General features: G+C 48.5%; 1 protein-coding gene across 3 annotated transcripts in view; it reads left to right on the forward strand.

The window, feature by feature from the left end:
- The first annotated feature begins 11,746 nt into the window (after positions 1-11,746).
- Col26a1 (collagen type XXVI alpha 1 chain) overlaps positions 11,747-19,244 on the forward strand; it is a 145,966-nt gene continuing 138,468 nt past the window's right edge. For 2 of the 3 annotated variants that reach the window (XM_087579287.1, XM_087579288.1), the window contains exon 1: positions 11,747-12,066. In XM_087579287.1, the coding sequence (XP_087435413.1) occupies positions 11,909-12,066 (158 nt within the window). In that variant the 5' untranslated portion in view covers positions 11,747-11,908. 3 annotated transcript variants of the gene reach the window in all.

A 19,244-nucleotide genomic window follows, 5' to 3' on the forward strand; every position in this document is an offset into this window, starting at 1 on the left:
AGATGGCTGCAGGCGACTCTTAGGTTCATATGGGATGCGTTATGGATCCAAGGAGAGGCTGAGAGGCAAGCGCTCCCTGGCCATCAGCGTGTACATGCTGTGACAGCTGAGTCCTTGTGCAGAACTGTCCGCGCAGTGGCCATGAGAGCTGTAAAATTTTGCATCTTCACCTGAACTTTCAACGCGTCAGCTCATTTGAAAAATTAAAAATAGTCAGGTGGAGCGGTGCACGCCTTTAATCCCAGCATCCGGGAGACAGAGGCAGGTTGGTCTCTGAGTTTAAGGCCAGCTTGATCTACAGAGCTAGTTCTAGGACAACCAGGGCTGCACAGAGAAACTCCCTCTTGAAAACAAACAAACACTTAAAATACTGATTTGTGTTTGTGTGTGGATGGATGGATGTGTGTACAACGGTGTAGGTGTGCAGATCAGAGGACAACTTGTAGGATTTGGTTCTCTCCTTCCTCTACCTGGATCACAGGAATTAAACAGGTTGTCAGGCTTGGCAGCAAGCCCCTTAACCCACCAAGTCATTTTACTGGCCCCTCATTTAAAGCTCTCAACAGCCTGTGCAGCAGGCATCACTATTGTTGGTATGTTTGTGTGTGTGTATGTGTGTGTGGTGTACATACATGTATGTGCATGTTCATGTAGAGGCCAGGGAACAATCTCGGCATTGTTACTTGAGTGCTGTTTAAAGAATTTGTGTTACATCCATTCCTCTGTGTGTGTGTATGTGTGTGTGTGTTTGTGTGTGTGCCTGTGTGTGTTTGTGTGTGGAGCACATGCGGGGTAAGAAGACAGCTTGCAGGAGCTGGTTCTCTCCTTCACCATGGTTACTCAGGAATCAGGCACCAAGGTTGGTGACAAAGTAACTTTGTCCACTATGGTATTTTGCCAGCCCTCAACTCAATTTTTTTCTTGTTCTCTTTTTCTTTATTTCTTTCCTTCCTTCTTTCTTTTCTGTCTTTTTTTTTTTTTTTGAAACAGGGGTTCACTCTGTAGACCAAGCTGGCCTAGAACTCACAGAGATCTGGCTGCCTGTACCTTCCAAGTGCTGGGATTAAAGACACATGCCAACATGCCTGCCTTCTTTTAAAGTTAATTATGCATGTATGTATGTATGTATGTATGTATGTATGTATGTATGTATGTATAGGTGTTTTACCTGTATGTAAATCTGTGCACTATGTGTAGAATCCCAAAGAAGGCATCAGATCCCCTGGAACTAGAGTCTCAGACAGCTATGAGCTGCCATGTGGGTGCTAGGAATCGAACCATGGTCCTATGGGAGAGCAACCAGTGCTCTAAGAAACAAACCGAAACCCAAAGAAAAAAATTTAACCACTGAGCCATCTCTCCAGTTCCACCAGGCTGCTTTTTACTTAAACATTTTTTATATTATTATTATTAGCTTGTGCATTTGTGTGTGTGTGTGTGTGAGTCTGTGTGTGTGTGTGAGTCTGTGTGTGTGTAAATATTTTAATTTTAATTAAGTGCCTTTGTGTGTGTATGTATGTGGCTACGTGATATTGAATAATATTAAGTCCTCATTAGCCATTTTATTAAGCGTGATAATGGCGTTCTGCTCATTCATGATTGTGTGCAGATGCTGTGGAGAGGTGGGAAGAGAGCATTGGATCGTCATAGGTGGTTATGAGCCCTCTGATGTAGGTGCTGGGAATTGAACTTGGGTCCTCAGGAAGAACAGCACAAGGTCTTAACAACTGGGCCATTTTTCCAGCCCTCCAAATTCTTAACATTTATGTAGCTTCTCTCTCTCTTTCCCCCACACTCCTTTCTCTCTTTGTGTGTGCGTGCGTGTGTGTCACACGACAACTTTTGGGAGTCAGTTCTTTCCATCAGCATCTAGTTTTGGGGGGCTTAAACTCAGGTTATCAGGGTTGGTGGCAAGCACCTTCACCACCCGAGCCATCTCGATGGCCCAGAGTTAAAACTGAACCACCAACGACTTCATCCACGTTCAGTCTCATTCTGTTTACGAACCACCGGCCTCTCTGTTTTTCTGGTGTTTCTTTCTCTTTGTCGTTGTTTGCTTGAGACAGCGTCTCCCAGAACCAGGTGGGCCCTGAGAGCTCTCCTTTGACCCTTGACCCTCCTGTCTCCATCTCCCAAGTGCTGGGGCTAAGGCACGAACCCCTACCACACCCAGCTCCTTCATATTTTAAGGCGAATCCAAGACATCATGTCATCTCACCACCTGCTACATGTGCTTCCAAGAGAGCTACTTCGCACAAACACATGAGCGCGACGCCATTATCACACTTAATAAAATGGCTAATGTTGTCTTAATGTTATTCAGTATTAAGTCTGTCTTCACATCTCTCTGCCATCAAGATGCTTTCTGTTGATTTGTTCAAAATTAGGATTTGAACAAAGGCTGCCTGTTTTGCATTTGGATATGAAATGCACACATACCTATGTGTGCGCACATGCGCACGTGTGCGCTCGAGTGTGCTTGAGTGTGTGACTGGGCACACGTGTGCCATGATGCACTCACCCTTCACCTTGTTTGAGACAGGAGCCTTTGCTCACTGTCCTGCACTCCACACCAGCTGGCCAATCAGCTTCCAGGAATTCTCCTGTCCCCTCCCATCTCTCCACAGGAGTGCTGCGATTACAAATGTGCGTAGAGCATCCCGCTTTGCCTGGGTCTAAGGATCATGCCTCGCTTTCATGCTGATGTGGCAGGGTGCTTTACCCACTGTGCCGTTTCCCCAGCCCTCCACGTTATTTTCTTTTTTCCTTCTTTTCTTTCTTTCTTTCTTTTTTTTTTCCCGGAGCTGGGGACCGAACCCAGGGCCTTGCGCTTGCTAGGCAAGCGCTCTACCACTGAGCTAAATCCCCAAACCCCGTTATTTTCTTTTTAAAAGATTTATTTATTTGTTTTAGGTAACACTGTCAATGTCTTCAGATGCACCAGAAAAGGGCATTGGATCCTATTACATGGTGAGCCACCATGTGGGAACTGAACTCAGGACCTCTGGAAGAGTAGTTGGTGCTCTTAATCACTGAGCCAACTCTCCAGCCCCACGTTATATTTTTAAAGTTATTTAAAATAACTTCATTTAAAAAACCTTAGAAAGTTTTGCAATGATTTTTAGCTTTATAGAAAAGTCAACTACCCTCACCACAATATCAAAATCTCTCATAATCATGATATATTTGTCAAAGTTAAGAGATTATGACTGAGGCTGGGAGATGGCTCAGTAGCTAAGAGTATTGTCCTGCTCTCTCAGAGGACCTGAGTTCAATTCTCAATAGCCATGTCTAGAGGTTTACAGCAGCCCGAAACTCCAGCTCCAGGGGATCGAATACTCTCTTCTAGCTTCCAAGAGTAGGACTCAGTGTGTGATTCCAATTGCTTGGATCTCCAGAGGGCTAGAGTTACAGGCTACCACACCACATGCCTGTAGGAATGTTGTTAGGAAAATGTGGTGGGACCCCCCCAACTCTGCTGACTTGTTGCTCCAGTTCAATATAGCTCCATAGGTATATAACCCATATGTACTTTCTTGAGTGGGTACCCAATGTGTTTGTGAGTGCCGCGTGCACACACGCACACACACGCATACACACACACACACACACATACACACACATAATAAAAAAATAAACCTTTTTAAAAAAGGTAGTGCACACCTATGGTCCTAGCATTCAAGAAGTAGAGGAAGGAAGGTCTGCTCAAGGACAGCCTTGGCTACATAGTAAATAGGAGCCTAGCCTGAGCTAAATAAGGAGCCTAGCCTGAGCTAAATAAGACCGTGTCTCAGAAACATAAAAAGCTTGAAAGTGGTGGGAGTAGAGAACCTTCCACTAATTGAAGAAACTTAACTCTGAAAAAATTTTTGAATAGTAATAAGCAAATAGAACACAAATACACAAAAACAACAAAGAGAAAACCCACAAAAAAATCATCTAGAGTGGAAATCCATGGGCAATTGATGGCAGATATTTTTTCGTAGGCACTTTTCAAACTGGATTATGATTTTATACCTTTAAGTTTTGTAGTTGACAAAGACTTGAAATCCCCCCCCCCAAAAAAAAAAAAAAACAAGCAAAAAACTTTCAATGAGGGCTGGAGACGTGGCTCAGCGGTTAAGAGCACTGACTGCTCTTCCAGAGGTCCTGAGTTCAATTCCCTGCAACCACATGGTGGCTCACAACCATCTGTAATGAGATCTGGTGCCCTCTTCTGGTGTATCTGAAGACAGCTACAGTGTACTTATATATAATAAATAAATGAATTTTATGAAAAAAAAAAGAAAAAAACTTTCAATGAGAAAAAACTGGAAAAAGAGAGATTAACATTAATATATTCCTTACTTTATTTTATTAGCACAAAGTCTTGCTGGGTACCATAGGACAACTGTACTAACTGCTTTACCTGTTGCTGTGAAAAAGTACCCTGACTAAGAGACTCAAGAGAGAAAGAGTTTATTTGGCTCACATTTTCAGATTATAGTTCATCATGGCAGGCACACCAGGGACTTGAGAGAACTAGTCACATGACACCCACAGGCAAGACCAGAGAATAATGAATGTACACATGGCAGAGAGTAAAATGAATGTATACACTTAGATGCTCAGCCGGCTTCATTCTGATATAACCCAGGATCTCTGCCTAGGGAATGGTGCCACCCACAGTGGACTGGGACATCCCACTAGAGAATAATGAATGTATACATGGCAGAGAGTAATAAATGAATGTATACACCCGGATGCTCAGCCGGCTTCATTCTCATATAACCCAAGATCTCTGCCTAGGGAATGGTGCCACCCATAGTAGACTGGGTCTTCCTACTCATGTCCCGCCTGAGTAGACATGCTCATAGTCTAACCTGATCAACAAAATCTTTTCAAGTGATTCCAGATTGTGTCAACTTGACAATAAAAAGCAACCATCACAATGGCCAACAAGTTCATCGTCTTCTTGCGTCTTTGTAATTATAACTTTTTTTTGGAGATACTCTTAGACAGATTTTTAACTTTTACTTATTTATTTTATTTTATTTCTTTTGGGGGCCAGAGTCTCATGTAATCCAGGCTGGCCTTGAGCTTGCTATTTTGCCAAGAATGACCCTGATCTGATCCGCCTGTCTCCTCCTCCTGAGTGTTGGGATTACAGGTGTGTACCACAACACAAGTCCTCTACCGGACGCTCCCACACCAAGCCCTCTGGAGCTGTCTTCCAGTCATCTAGTTCCCTCTAGGCAGCACTAGGCAAACAGGCCGATTTCCACTAACAGAATCTCTCAGCAAAGGAGTCATTGATTTCATAGGGGCTGGGTGGAATTCTGGGAAGTCCAAGCAAAGAAGAAAGCTCAAGACAGACACTTTCGTGATGCCCACAGTCGGCTTGTGTTTTTCCACAGTCAAGCACAGAGTACTGGGTGCAGAAGCAAGATACCCTTCGGGTTTGGCTTTGCTGTTCCCCGCGGAGTGCACTCCAGACCATTATCCTGTTATTCTGAGACCTGAAACAGCTGGAGGCCAGTGGTGCATCGGGAGAAAGCAGAGTGGAGGCTTCCCTCCGCCTGCGGAATCCGTGTCCTGTTATGGGGCAATCCGGGGCCGATGGTGGTGGTTGGGAGAGATTCCTGTTTTAGATTAACAGTAAGATTTATCATGCCAAGAGGTCACTATTTACCTTGGCCTCGTCTTGCTCACTATTTACTGCTCCGTTCAGCGGCTCTGCTGACTTCAGCAAAAGTGAACGAACAGTTGCTTTCTGTGGGCTGGAGAGGATGCTGGTGAGAGCTTCTTATCAGAAGAGCTGGCAAGCTAGTATTTGCAAAACTGCTTTCTCTGTAACACCTTTCTTTCCTTTCTTTTCTTTTCTTTCTTTCTTTCTTCCTTCCTTTCTTTCTTCTTTCCTTTCTTTCTTCTTTCTTTCCTTCCTCCTTCCTTCTTTCCTTCCTTTCTGTCTCTCTCATTCTTCCTTCTTTCCCTTCTCCTCCTCCTCTCTCTCCCCTTCTCTCTTCCCTTCTCTTCCCCATCTCCCTTTCCTTTCTTCCTCCTTTCTCTCCCCTCCCACTTTCTTCGATTTTTTTTTTTTTAATTTACGACCTAATGATCCTCCTGCCTCAGCCTCTTGACTGCTGGGATGACAGTGCTACGCCACCATATCTGGGCTCAAAAAATATTTGTAGTTTGTTGCTGTTGTTTTCTTGTCCTGCAGGGGATGGAACTCAGTCCCCTTGTATAGATGTTTGCTACCCAAGTATACCACCGGGGAGCTGCATCTCCCGCCAGGCTCAGAAGCAGGCAAAGCAGGCTTCACAAAGAGCACTTGTCCAGTGTGTTCAAGACTCCGGTCATGATTCTCACCCCCAACCCCTCACCCCAGCCCCTTTGCATAAGCAGCTGGCTCTCCATCATGGAAGGAGAGGAGCAGTAGATCCTGGACAAGTCACTTCTGTCTGTCAGTTAGGGACACTGCAAGCTCTGACCTGCCCACTAGGGCATTGTTGCAGGAAGATGAGGATCTAAGGGTGTATGAGTATTTGTGTGTGTGTGCGTGTGTGTAGGCCAGAGGACTATATAGAATTTCTCACACGTCGCCTACTTTGTTTTTTGTGACAATCTTTCACTGGGACCTGGGGCTAGGGTGGTTGGACAGCCAGCCCAAGGATTCTCCTATCTAATGCTGGGATTACAAGCCTGCACTGCCATGCCCCGATTTTATTTATTTTGATTACTTTTTACTTATTGAGTGCATGTGTATATGCCCGGGTGTATGCGTGGAGGTCAGAGGACAACCGATGGGAGTCAGCTCTCTCCTTCCATGTATGTGGTCTGGGGATGGAACTTGGTAGGTCAGGCTTGGCTGCCAGCCCTTTTACCCACTGACCTCACCAGCCCCCAGTTAATTTTTTGAGGGGGGGGATTAATCTAACTCAAATCCTTACGCTTGCAAAGCAAGCACTTTACCAGCACCCACATCTGTTCTTAGCTCCAGACTTTGGATGTTAGATTTCCGGGGCTCTTGGAAAATGAACAATGGCTTCCCCTCTCCGGAAGTTTTCCCATGATTTCAGGAATGCTGGGAACACAGTTTTGAGACACAGACAAATGCCCGTGTGGAGAACTGATCAGAGGCCCCTGGGGCAGCGCTGCGGGGGTGGGGATGGCAGCTGTGGCAACAGCAGTTGTGAACATTCTGGTTTAGAGAATGCATTTGTCTTTTGCTAGCTTCTCCCAGGAGTGCCGGACTCCCGGGCTGCTGGAATGCCCCTAAATTTCTGCCCAGTACTTAGAGAGAAGTTTATCTTTTATTTTTAAAAAATCTCTTATTGCTTTTGTTTGTTTGTTTATCCAAAACAGAGTCCCACATAGCTCAGGCTGGCCTTGAACTCACTGTGTCTGGGGACGGCTCTGAACTCCTGATCTTCCTTTCTCAACCTCCAAATGCTGGGATTGCAGGCACGCACCACCACACTCTGCTTCGGATGGAATTCTGACTGGAGAGGTGGCTCATGGGATAAAGGCGCTTGCCCGTCTATGCTGCCACCTCCATTTACGTGGTGGAAAAATAAAAGAACTGACTTTCACAAGTTGTCCTCTGACTTCCAAGGTTGGGGTCTGCTGTGTGCTCTGCCCTCTCCCCTCAATAAAAAAAAAAAAAAGTCTTCGTAAAAAAACAAGTCATTTAAATCACTCCTTCTCAATAGGATTTCCTGTTTTTGTTTGCTCCTGTCTCCCGAGTGCTAAGATTACAGATATGTGCTACCATAGAACAAGAACAATATGACCAAAAAAAAAAAAAATGTACGGGGGGGGGCTGGGGACATAGCTCAATTGATAAAGTGTTTGTCTGGTGCGAACGAAGAGTCTTGAGTTCAATTCCCAGTACCACGCACAAAGTTGTTTTGAGTTTGGTCCTCTGAGAAAGCCTGTGTTCTTCTGCACATGAGTCTATTGGCCATGCCAGGTGTCCTTCAGTTAAATAATAAAACTCGTTAGTATTTATTGATGGCTATGATATATCAGGCACATGGTTCCAAGTACATTGAATAATTCATTTGATCCCCTCAGCAAATCCACAAATTAGATGCTAAGATTATTTTGCTTTAAGTAGACAAGGTCCCACATAGCCCAGGCTGGCCTCAAATTCTTTATGTAGCCAAGGATGACCTTGAATTCCTGACACTCTTATCTCCATTTCTTTTCTTTCTTTTTGTTTTTGTTGTTTGTATTTGTTTTGTTTTAAGATAGAGTTTTCCAGACGGGGTTTCTCTGTATAGCCCTGCTGTCCTGGAACTCTCTGTAAAACGGGCTGTCCTCAAACTCAGAGATCTGCCTGCCTTTGCCTCCTGAGTGCTAGGATGCTGGGATTAAAGGCGTGAGCCACCATGGCCAAGCTCTGAAGTTGCTCCCCTTGGAAGAATTTTCAGATGTAGCACCACCCAGCAGTGGGGGATGGGAGAGTGAGGAAAGCATCTGTGGTATCCGCTCTCCCTCCCCCAAAAGAGAACAGCTGCTGCTGAGGCCATTCCACAGCTGTGTGACCTTAGAGGAGTCATTCAACTTCTCTGATCATCCTGGCCTATAGAAAATCAAAAGAATATACGCAGGGTCCTTAGTGTACAAATGCTACAATGAAAGCCGTGCTCTTATTTGCCAATTAATAAAAGTTACTTTAGAAAATACTAACGACGGGTTGGGGATTTAGCTCAGTGGTAGAGTGCTTGCCTAGCAGGCGCAAGGCCCTGGGTTCGATCCCCAGCTCCGAAAAAAAGAAAAAAGAAAAATAAAAGAAAAAAGAAAATACTAACGACATAACGACATGGCCCGGGACCACTCACCTAACCTAGCGTGCACATAGCTCTGAGCTGCGGTCTTGGCACTGCGTGAACTAGGTGTGATGGCACATTTATGTAATCCCGACAGTCAGGAAAAGGAGGCCCGCCAGGCACAGGGGCGCACACCTTAGTCCTGCGCTTGGGAGGCAGAGGCAATTTGATCTGTGAGTCTGAATCCAGCCTGGTCTACAGAGCTAATTCCAGGACAGCCAGGGCTACCCAGAGAAACCCCAATGGAGACAAAAAACAACTTCAAATAGTTGTGTGCACTCACTGCTGTCTTGGAGACAGGAGTGGGTTGATGACATCAAAGCATGACATCATCTACTAAGTTCATGCAGGAGAACCGCACGATCGGATTACAGAAGAGTCACCTAAAAAGCTCATGTTCTTGTGCCTCTATGTGTGGTGGATGTGTGTGCTCCTGTCGGTGCGTTCATGTGCGTGTGAAGGCCAGAGGTTGATGGTAGATGTCTTTTTCTATTTCGTTACATCTTACTTTTAGTTGCATTGAAGTGTGTGTGTGTGTGTGTGTGTGTGTGTGTGTGTGTGTGTGTGCTTCAGTGTGCCACGGTCCACAAGTGGAGGCCAGGGGACAACTTGCTAGAGTTGCTTCTCTTTGTCCACCATGTGAGACCTGAGGCTCTAACTCAGGTTGTCAGGCTTGACAGAAGACCCCTTTATCCACTGAGCCGTTCCTCAGTTCCATGCTTTACAGAATTGGAAACACAAGTTCCAGATCTCATTGAGCCCAAGGCTAAATCTTTACTGGGATTGTACACCAGATGGGACAGGAAACCTGGCCCATGCTCTGTTTCCACAGGCCGGGAGCCTTTACTGGTTCTCCTAGTGTCATCCCGAGGGCTGAGCAAACTCTTGAGAAGATCCAACCCTGCCAAGAGCGGGTAACTTCCAACCTGTAAAATGTCTTAGAGTGGGGATTGGATCTACATCCTTGTATACCTGGGCAGATGTCTACCACTGAGCCACGCCCCCAGCCCCTCACTGGGGATTCTAGGCAGGGGCTCTACCACTGAGCCACGCCCCCAGCCCCTCACTGGGGGATTCTGGGCAGGGGCTCTACCACTGAGCCACGCTCCCAGCCCCTCACTGGGGGATTCTAGGCAGGGGCTCTACCACTGAGCCACGCCCCCAGCCCCTCACTGGGGGATTCTAGGCAGGGGCTCTACCACTGAGCCACGCCCCCAGCCCCTCACTGGGGGATTCTAGGCAGGGGCTCTACCACTGAGCCAGGCCCCCAGCCCCTCACTGGGGGATTCTAGGCAGGGGCTCTACCACTTAGCTATGCCCTAGCGCTTTGCTTGGAGGATTCTGGACAAGAACTCTAACTCTGAGCTACATCTTCAAGGATCTCCCTCTACCATGACCCCATCTGAGACTGGTTCTCACTGTATAGCTCAGGCTGGACTCAAAGTCTTGTTCCTATTGCTTGGGGCTGGAATTACAGTCTACCACACCATCCGACTGTAGGACTGTTGTAAGGAAAATGTGAGCCACCTACTCTGGTCACTTGCTATCTGGTCCAGTATAGCCCCTATAGATACATAACCCATATATACCTTCTAGCATGGGTACCTCATCATATCACACTCAAATTGCCCATCCTGTCCCCTGAGATTCCCTCCAATCCCAGCATGGTTCTTTTGTTCGTCTGTTACCAAGTCTTGCTACGTAGCCCAGGACGGCCAATCCGCCTGCTTTCAGCTTCCTAGGGCTGGAATCACAGGTATGCATCGCCATGCTCAGACTGGCTGTTTTGTTTTGTGGAATCTCCACCCTCCCCAAGTTCTCACGAGTCTCGGAGGCCGGGTTAGTCTTCATGGAATAGATAGCCCCTTCGTGGGATGTGTGACTTCGACCTAGGACCTTTTTCACACTCCCTGTTCATGTCTCCTGAACCCTGAAGGATTTGGAGGACCTGCTTTATGGGGAGGGGGGCTCAGTGCCTCCTCCTAAAGGAATATGAAGTGTGCTTTATGGGCACTGGCTACGTTCAACAGATGGTTAGGTCACAGCCTCCTGTTCCCCTGGATTTGAAAATACTCTCTGTCTTCCAACCTTCCCTCCATGCCTTGACTAATGAGAAAGACCAGAAAATTCCACATTGCTGTCAACTGGCCTGTGTGCTGTGGGCGCTACTGTCAGAAGAGGAACTCCGGGGTTATTGTTGGCATGGGGGCTCCCTATGAAGCCTTACTATGAAGCTCACTATGAGGCTGGCCACAAATTCACAGTCAGCCTGTGGAGTCTTGGGATTACCAGGGTGCACACCCACACTAGCTTGGCTTAAGTGTGCATGTGTGTGTCTCTGTGTGTCTCTGTGTGTGTGTGGGGGGGGTTATGCACACCTGTGTGCATGGGTCTGTGGAGGCCAGAGGGCAACACAGGGTGCCTGGGTCTATTCCCCTTCGTTTTTTCTGCCTCTAGTCAGGGTTTCCCTCACTGAACCTGGAGCTTGGACAGAAGCCAGCAAGCCCAGGGCTGGAGGCTGGAGGCTGGAGGCTGGAGGCTGGAGGCTGGAGGCTGGGGCTAGATGCCATACCTGGCTTTTTATATGGGTGTTCGGGATTCGAATTCAAGTCCCCAGACTTCTGTAGCACACACTTTTACTAACTTTCCTTGAGCGTCAGATTCTACTGTCGTGGTGCTCGGTCAAAGACTGGGTACTGAAGAGGGACTGAATCCTCTTCCACCTTGGTATGGAAAGTTCAAAAACTTGTATAAGGGCGCACGATGTAAGGTTTGGTGTTAGGAAACGTACGTCTTTGGGGTAACCCCAGCTTGGTAGACGCCTCCTCATCCTGGACTGCTGAGGGTTAAAAAGAAAGACCCACGCCCCCTTTGACTGCGCAGAGCCCACCTCGCTGAATTTAAAAAGGCGGCCCTGGAGAGGCGTGGGCGCCCTCCCAGACGACTTTCACCTCAGACCCTGACTTCACACCATCACTGACTGGCCCTCTGCTCTCCAGCCTGGGGCAACAGGGTCAGTCCAGCCGTCCCGGGCACTCCTGATCGTCCCCCGGCTCCCGGGACCCTAAGTCCCCGCGGGAAAGCCGCGCAAAATGAAGCTGGTTTTGCTGTTACCATGGGCGTGCTGCTGCTTGTGCGGTTCAGCGCTGGCCACCGGCTTCCTCTACCCATTCCCGGCAGCAGCCTTGCAGCAGCACGGCTACCCGGAGCAGGGCGCCGCCTCCCCCGGCAACGGCTACTCGAGTCGCCGGTGAGTAATGCCAGTGGCCGGGCCTGGGGGTGCGATGGCTGGTTCCAGGGACAGCGGGGGCTCGGAAGAGCCGTGACCTGGTACTAGTAACGCAGGACAGTGGGCCAGGGTCGCAGAGGATTGGATCCAGCGACCTCGGGGGCTGTGAGGAACATCGACCGGGTGCTGGGAAGCGAGGGATAGCGGACCAAGGACAGAATCGAGAGACTGAGGAGTCCCACAGAAGAGGTGGTCGAATGTTAGGAGAGCGAAGGCTCGACGGCGTGAGGCCAGATCGAGGGACAACAGAGGGTCCGAGGAGTTGAGGTCTGTTGGTTGTTGTGGTCAAGAGGAATCGAGTTTGGGGCGCTACCGAACTGGATTGCCGGGCAGTGGGGGATTCTGAGGCGCAATGGCTGGGTGCTGGGGGCACAGGAGCTAAATTAAGGGACAGTTAGGGCTCCCAGGAGTGGTGGCTGCGTGAGAATTAGAGCCAGTGCGCGCTCCAGGGCGCAGTGACCCCATGCTGGGTTCTCTAAGCTGGGGAGGCAACACAGAGACTAAGGGTTGAAGTGGCCCAGTGATTGGGAAGGAAGGACATCGGGCTTGTACCACAAGGCCTGGGGGCACGGAGACTGAAAGCGAGGTGGGGAACAGTGGGGTGGCCTCCGAGGCACAGTAGCCCCGTGCTAAGGACGCAGGCCTGGGGACTATGGACGCCTGGAACGCACGACCGTAAGAGCCTTGTGGTCGGGATCAGGGACAGGGAATGTGATTATTTGCTGAGGACCGGGGGCCTAAGGAGGCCGGGGCGTCAACTTGTGTCAGAGGGGTTCTGGAAATGCCGGGCCCCAGCTTTGGTGGTCTCCAGTTGCGCCCACTCCATCTTTCCCCATCATGTTTTTTTCCCCCTGTGCCCATCGGCCTTGGGCTTCGAATGGAGATGGCACCGACTTGTATGGGAGTCGTAGAGGGAGCTCCTGAGACTCCCAAGACTCCAGGTTCAGCCTCCACGGAGTTGCCAGGCTCACCTGCGCGGCCTTGGCTTTGTGTTCCACAGTTCCCAGTTACCAAGGCCATGAGTCCTTTTGGCCGCTTGGCGACACTGGAGAGAGCATTCCATCTGGTCTTTGGGGCCCGAGGGACCGAAGAAACTTTGGCTGTGACTTCCCATTCACTCTGGGACGGGGTACCCACCCCGATCCCACGGCTCCGCTGTGGGCTTGGTAGAGGCGTGGGGTCACTCAGCCCTCAGTGCCTGGACCCGCCCGCTGCTTCCCTCTACCGCCAGGTGGCGCGCTGTCCTCCTCCGAGGGTTTAGCGCTATCTCACTGGTATTTGAATTCTCAAAGAGAAGGCAGCGCACCCAAATAAACGTTACTAACTGCGTTGTTTGCATATCCTACAGAATTTAGCTTTCTCCGTTGATGATCTCTCCAGTTCTCGTATCTGTACTAACTTCACGCGGTGTATTTTGATCCTCACACCACCACAGGATTAAGGAATTAAGTTGCTATTTTACTGCTCTTGCAGAGGACTGGAGTTTTGTTCCCAGTGTCCACTGCATGGGTCTCACAGCACCACCCCCCTTGCCCCCTTGCTCCAGGCATCTGAGGTCCTCTTCTGGTCTCTAGGACGGGCACTGCACTCACATGTGGGCACACACGCGCGTACACACACACACACACACACGCGCGCGCGCACTTTAAAAAATAAAACGGTCTTAAATTGAGAGTCTCCCTTTTCTAGTTCATTGGCAACACGCAGGATTGACGGCCACCTTCGTTCTCCAAATGTGTTCTATTGCCCCTCCCCCAACCCCCTTTTATGGAAGCTAGGAACTGGCTAGGTCCTATTGCCAGTTTATCTGTGATGTTGTTTTGTTAGGAAATAACTTTCTAGACGCTTCTATTGGGGAAGAGCTCCAAACACCCACAGGAGTGTGGACCGTGCACACTTCTATAGGTGAAGGTAGCAATAAGCGAAGCTCTGGGAGTTGTAGATCATTCTGCAGAGTGTGAGCTGTGGTTTCATTCCGGAACAAAACCGGACACGGGTGCTGGGGATTCAAACTCCGGTCGTCATGTTCATGCAGCAAGCTGTCTTTCCCATAGAGCCCTCTCTCCAGCTCCCTTTAAAACTTAAAATTTAGGACGGAGTCTCATTAAGGTGCCTGGGCTGGTCTTATACTTGTGTACCACAGGCTGGCCTCAGTCTGGTGACCCTTCTGCTTCAACCTCCAAATAGCTAGGGTTATAGGCATGCACTGTCAGGCCTGGCTTGGAAAGTAGTTTTTGTGTTTGTGATACTGTTTCTGAGCTGTTGTTGAGTATAAAGAGAGTCTTGGAACTAAACCAGAGAACTAAACACACACACACACACACACACACACACACACACACACACACACACAATTTCCCCTAATCTATAGGTTTGCATCTCCGGACTCAGCCGAGTTTGGGTAAGTGGATACAGACTCAATGACTATGACCAGGAATTTTATCAGCATTCCACAGCAAGGAGACCAGAACAATCTGTGCTGGGAGCCGTGGATGCTTCATGGGTGGAGGACCTCTTTCCTTTGCCAGAGCTCGCTTGCTGGGCCAGGAGAGGAGCTTCAGATGGAGCCTCAGTGCTGAACTACTGTGCCTGCAGTACCAGGACTTGGGAGGCTGAGACAGGAGGATTCCTGGAACTTGCTGGTTAGCAAGGGTAGCTGAGTTATCGAGCTCCAGGTTCAATAAGAGACCCTGTTTCAAAAGAGTAAAGTTGAGGGCTGGAGAGATGGCTCAGTGGTCAAGAGCACTGACTGCTCTTCCAGAGGTCCTGAGTTCAAATCCCAGCAACCACGTGGTGGCTCACAGCCATCTGTAATGGGATCCAATGCCCTCTTCTGTTGTGTCTGAGGACAGCTACAGTGTACTTATATATAATAAATAAACAAATCTTTAAAAGAAGAGTAAAGAGAGTGATAAAGACACCAGCCTTGACCTCTTTGCCCGCCACATGTGCACACATTCCCCCAAAACGTGCACACATGCGAGTTCACATGAAACTCAACTGCCTTCATTTTATTTTGAAACCTTTTCCAGAAGTTTCTATTAGAAGATCCTCCAAACGCACACCAAGGCTTGCCTGCAATTCTACCGTGTTCCTTCTGTTCAGAATTTTCTTTTCAAAGTTCCTGTTGGGAAAGATCTCCAAACACTCACAAAAGAGCGGACTTTGTATGCTTTCATAGGTGAAGACAGAAGGAAACAAGTTTCATACATTGTAGAAGAGCCTGTATGGTGTGATGGAACCAAGTGGTGCTACATAGTTTCTTTCTGCACCTCCATAGCACAGGGATTGAACCCACTGCGTTGTATATGTTAGGCAAGTGCTCTATATGCCCTGCCCTTTGAATTATTTTTATTTAAAAACCATGTTAGCGGGTTGGGGATTTAGCTCAGCGGTAGAGCACTTGCCTAGCAAGCACAAGGCCCTGGGTTCGGTCCCCAGCTCTGAAAAAAAGAAAAAAAAAAAACCAACCAAACAAACAAACCATGTTAGCTACTGCGTATGTGTCGAAGTGTGCCGTATGTATACGTGCTGTGTTCGCATGTGTGTTTGAATGTGCATGCCTTTGCACGCACATGTGATGATGGCAAGAGGAGAATGTTCTGGGTCTGCACTTCTCTGCCTTATTCTTCCACAAGACGACCTCTTATTGAGCCTGGAACAAGGCTGGCAGTCAGTAATCCAGGGACCTTCCTATCTCTACTCAAGTCCCCAGTGCCCTCGCCTGTGCAGGGCTTAAAGTTGTGTTCCCCCATACTGGCGTTTTATGTGGGCCCTGAGGATTCGAACCCAAGTCCTTCTGCCTGTGCAGCAAGCTCCCTTACCCACAGAGACATCTCTCTCCAGCTCTTTTGTAAACTTCCTTGATTTGGGGATAGGTTTCTCTAGAGTGCTTTGGCTTGTCTTGGACTTGCTGTGTAGTGCAGACTAGCTTTAGTCTTGTGATCCTCCTGCCTCAGCCTTCCAAGTCACTGGGAGTAAGGGCATATACTATTGTGCCCGACTTGGAAAATAATTGTGTGTGTGTGTGTGTTACACTCTTTGAGCAATTAATTATTATATGGAGAGTCCTGGAGCTAGACCAGAGTCACACATTCCCTCCCATGAATCTATAGATTTGCATCAGTGGGTTCAGCCAACTTTGGATTGAAGCAGCAGCAGCAGCGTGCATGCGTGTGTGCATGTGTGCATGTGCGTGTGTGTGTGCATGTGTGCGTGTATGTGTGTGTGTGTAGGTTTTGGGGGTGTAGTGTTTAACCACTGAGCATCTCTCTGGCTCTATTTTGCTCTTTAGAAACAGGGTTTCATGTAGCCTTCAGGACAGGACACTGGGCACATGCAGGGGAAATCCAGTTCCACCCCTGGTCTCTCTTACCTGCAAATACTACCACCAGACTATAAAGCTGTAATGATCTATCCACTGATGCCATCTAAGCCCTCATGACCCAAGTCATCTGTCCCCTGGCTCTCTTTGATCATCTCTGTTAGAAGCCCAGCATGGATCTCTCTGTTGGAGTTGCTTTGTGAAAACTACAAGAAAGCCTCTGAATTTTTTGAAGGCCATTTTAAGTACAGTCTTAGTGGTCTGTAGACAGCCTCACAGGATCCTTGCCACCTGATATTGTCCCGATGAATGGTCTTGTACAAGTCGTTTAACCTCCCGGAACCTGTCTTCTGCTCCAGATGCTAAGGATGCCATGGAAACCATGGTGGGCATGAGATGCTCGCAGCAGAAAGGGGTGCTAGGATTTGGGGTTTGACAAATACCCATCTGACGTCCTTCGTTTTTACATGTTCCCCATTGTTTGCTTATGTGTGTGCGCATGCCCACATGTTGGTATGTATGGGAGTTCACACATACATTCAAATTCCCCAATGAGCACACACATGTGGGCGACAGGATAACTTTGTCTTCCTAAGACAGGGTCTACATTGGTTTCTTACTGGCCTGGAACCCACTGAGTAGGCTAGGCTGGTTGTCCAGGGAGTGTAAGTACTTATTGTCTCCCTGGCACAGGACTTTTGAACATACCACCATATCTGGATCCGCCCTGCCCACAGGATCTGAGGCTCTTGAAAGGCAAACACTTTACCAACAGAGATATCTCCCAGACCTCTTTTTTTGCTTTTCGATACGGGGCCTCATATAGTACAGGCTAGCCTCAAAACATCCAAGAATGACACTCTGCTCATGATCCTCTCGGGGTTGCAAGTGTCCATTCACACATCTGATTCATGCATTGCTTGGGATTGAACCCAGGTCCTCTCATGCTGGGCAAATGTTCTACAACCTGAATTACATCCCCAGGCCTCTCATTTGTCTGCTCCCAGCTCCTGTCAGGATAGTCAGACCTGCTTGGCCTTGTGCTCAGTTCTTCTCTGTCTGAGATAGCTGCCTTTTTCTCTTGCTACTGCCCATTGTCCCTTGCCCTACTGTAGGCTGGCTAGCCCCACCTGAGGGGGAAGGGCCAGGCAGGTGCTACATTCTCCCTCTTCCCCCCTCCCCTCCCCTCCCCTCCTCTTCTTCCTCCCCTTCCCCTCCCATTCTCCCTCTCTCCTTCCCTCCCCCATCTTTCTCTTGCTCACTTTTTCAAGACAGGGTTTCTCTGTGTAGCCCTGGCTGTTCTGGAGCTTGCTTCGTAGACCAGGCTGGCCTTGAACTCAGAGATCTACCTGCCTCTGTCTCCAGCCATAACTTCAGTGGGGCTGACTGCTGGAGGTGTTAGGGTTTCAGCATCCAATACATCACAGAGGGCATTAGGAGGTACAAGTCCCACCATCACATCTCAGAGATGAGGAAGAGTCTTATACCTAGGGAAGACCCCAGGTTACTCAGGGTATTTTTTTCTCTTCTTGTAGGATTTCAATTGTGGGGCCAGGAAAGATGATGGTTTAGTGAGTTAAAGTGCTTGCTATGCAAGCCCTTGGCACTGAGTTCAAATCCCCAGCAGCCACACTAAAAAGCTGCCTGTGGCTGTGCACATCCCTGAGGTCCCAGCACCCTGGCGGGTAGAGAGAGACAACAGGCTCGCTGGGACTGGATTCCACACTCACATGTGCATGTACACACACACTCTTCCCTCCACACAAAGAAACTCACTTACATCTTGGCTCAGTGTGTGAGGTTTTTGCCCATTTCCTGACTGTCCTCTGTACAGATGGATGGAGCGAAGGCAGAACCTGAAACCATTTTGTGTCCCATTGGGAAACTGTCTGGCAGGTCTGTTTGGGAAAGGTTCTGAGCCTCAGTGTGATGACAGGGCTCTCTCCCCGCTCTTCTCTCCACTCCTCTGTTGCCTTCCTTCCCCTCGTCCCCCTCTCCTTACCTCCTTTCTGCTCCTTCTCTCTCCCTCTCCATATCTACACTCTCTTCAGGAATGATCAGCATTGAGGACATCTCCCAGCACAGTGACCAGGTCCCCACTTTCAGAAGGCAGAGAGTGTTTGGAGGTGATTGGTTTTCTCCTTCCACTATGTAGGTCCCAGGTTTTGAACTCAGATCTTCAGTCTTGGTGACAAGTGCCTTTACCTGCTGAGCCATTTAGCCAGCCCCTGGCTTTGGGGGGGTGGGGAGGTCAGTATTTCTCTCTGTACTGTCCTTGAACTCAGAGATTCACCTGTCTATAACTTTGTGTGATATCTGATGGGACAATGAAATACCCTCTGATGACCTGAGTATCCACCGAAGAGATATGCTACCTCTTGCCTCCTCCTGGCCTTTCTAGGATGGTGCTGTGTGACACTATTTCTGGAGGGATGAGAACAGACTTCTACACACTCAGAAGCAAAGGCAGTATGGAACCAGTATCAAGGGCACCATCAAAGTTCAACTTGGTGAACCAATGAGTTAATTGTACTTCCTCACAGGAAGGTGGGTGAGGACTTAATTACAAAAACATGGAGTTTTCAAGGCAGCTGCATCCCTGAGAGCATGGGTGATGGCTCATGAAAGATGAAGCACTCTGGATAACTTGCAGGCACATCAGCAGGCTGGGTAGTCTCCTCTACTCAGCAGTCTACTGCTTATAGAACTTTGGGTGAGGAGGGGCACTGTGAATCTGCTAAGTTTTAGGAACTTCCCGAGACTCGTGTGTTTACTTGTTTATTTCTTGAGTTTTAAGAAACCTCCCTTTTGAGCT

The sequence above is a fragment of the Rattus norvegicus genome, chromosome 12, assembly GCF_021556685.1.
Source record: "Rattus norvegicus strain SHRSP/BbbUtx chromosome 12, alternate assembly SHRSP_T2T, whole genome shotgun sequence".
NCBI lineage: Eukaryota > Metazoa > Chordata > Mammalia > Rodentia > Muridae > Rattus > Rattus norvegicus.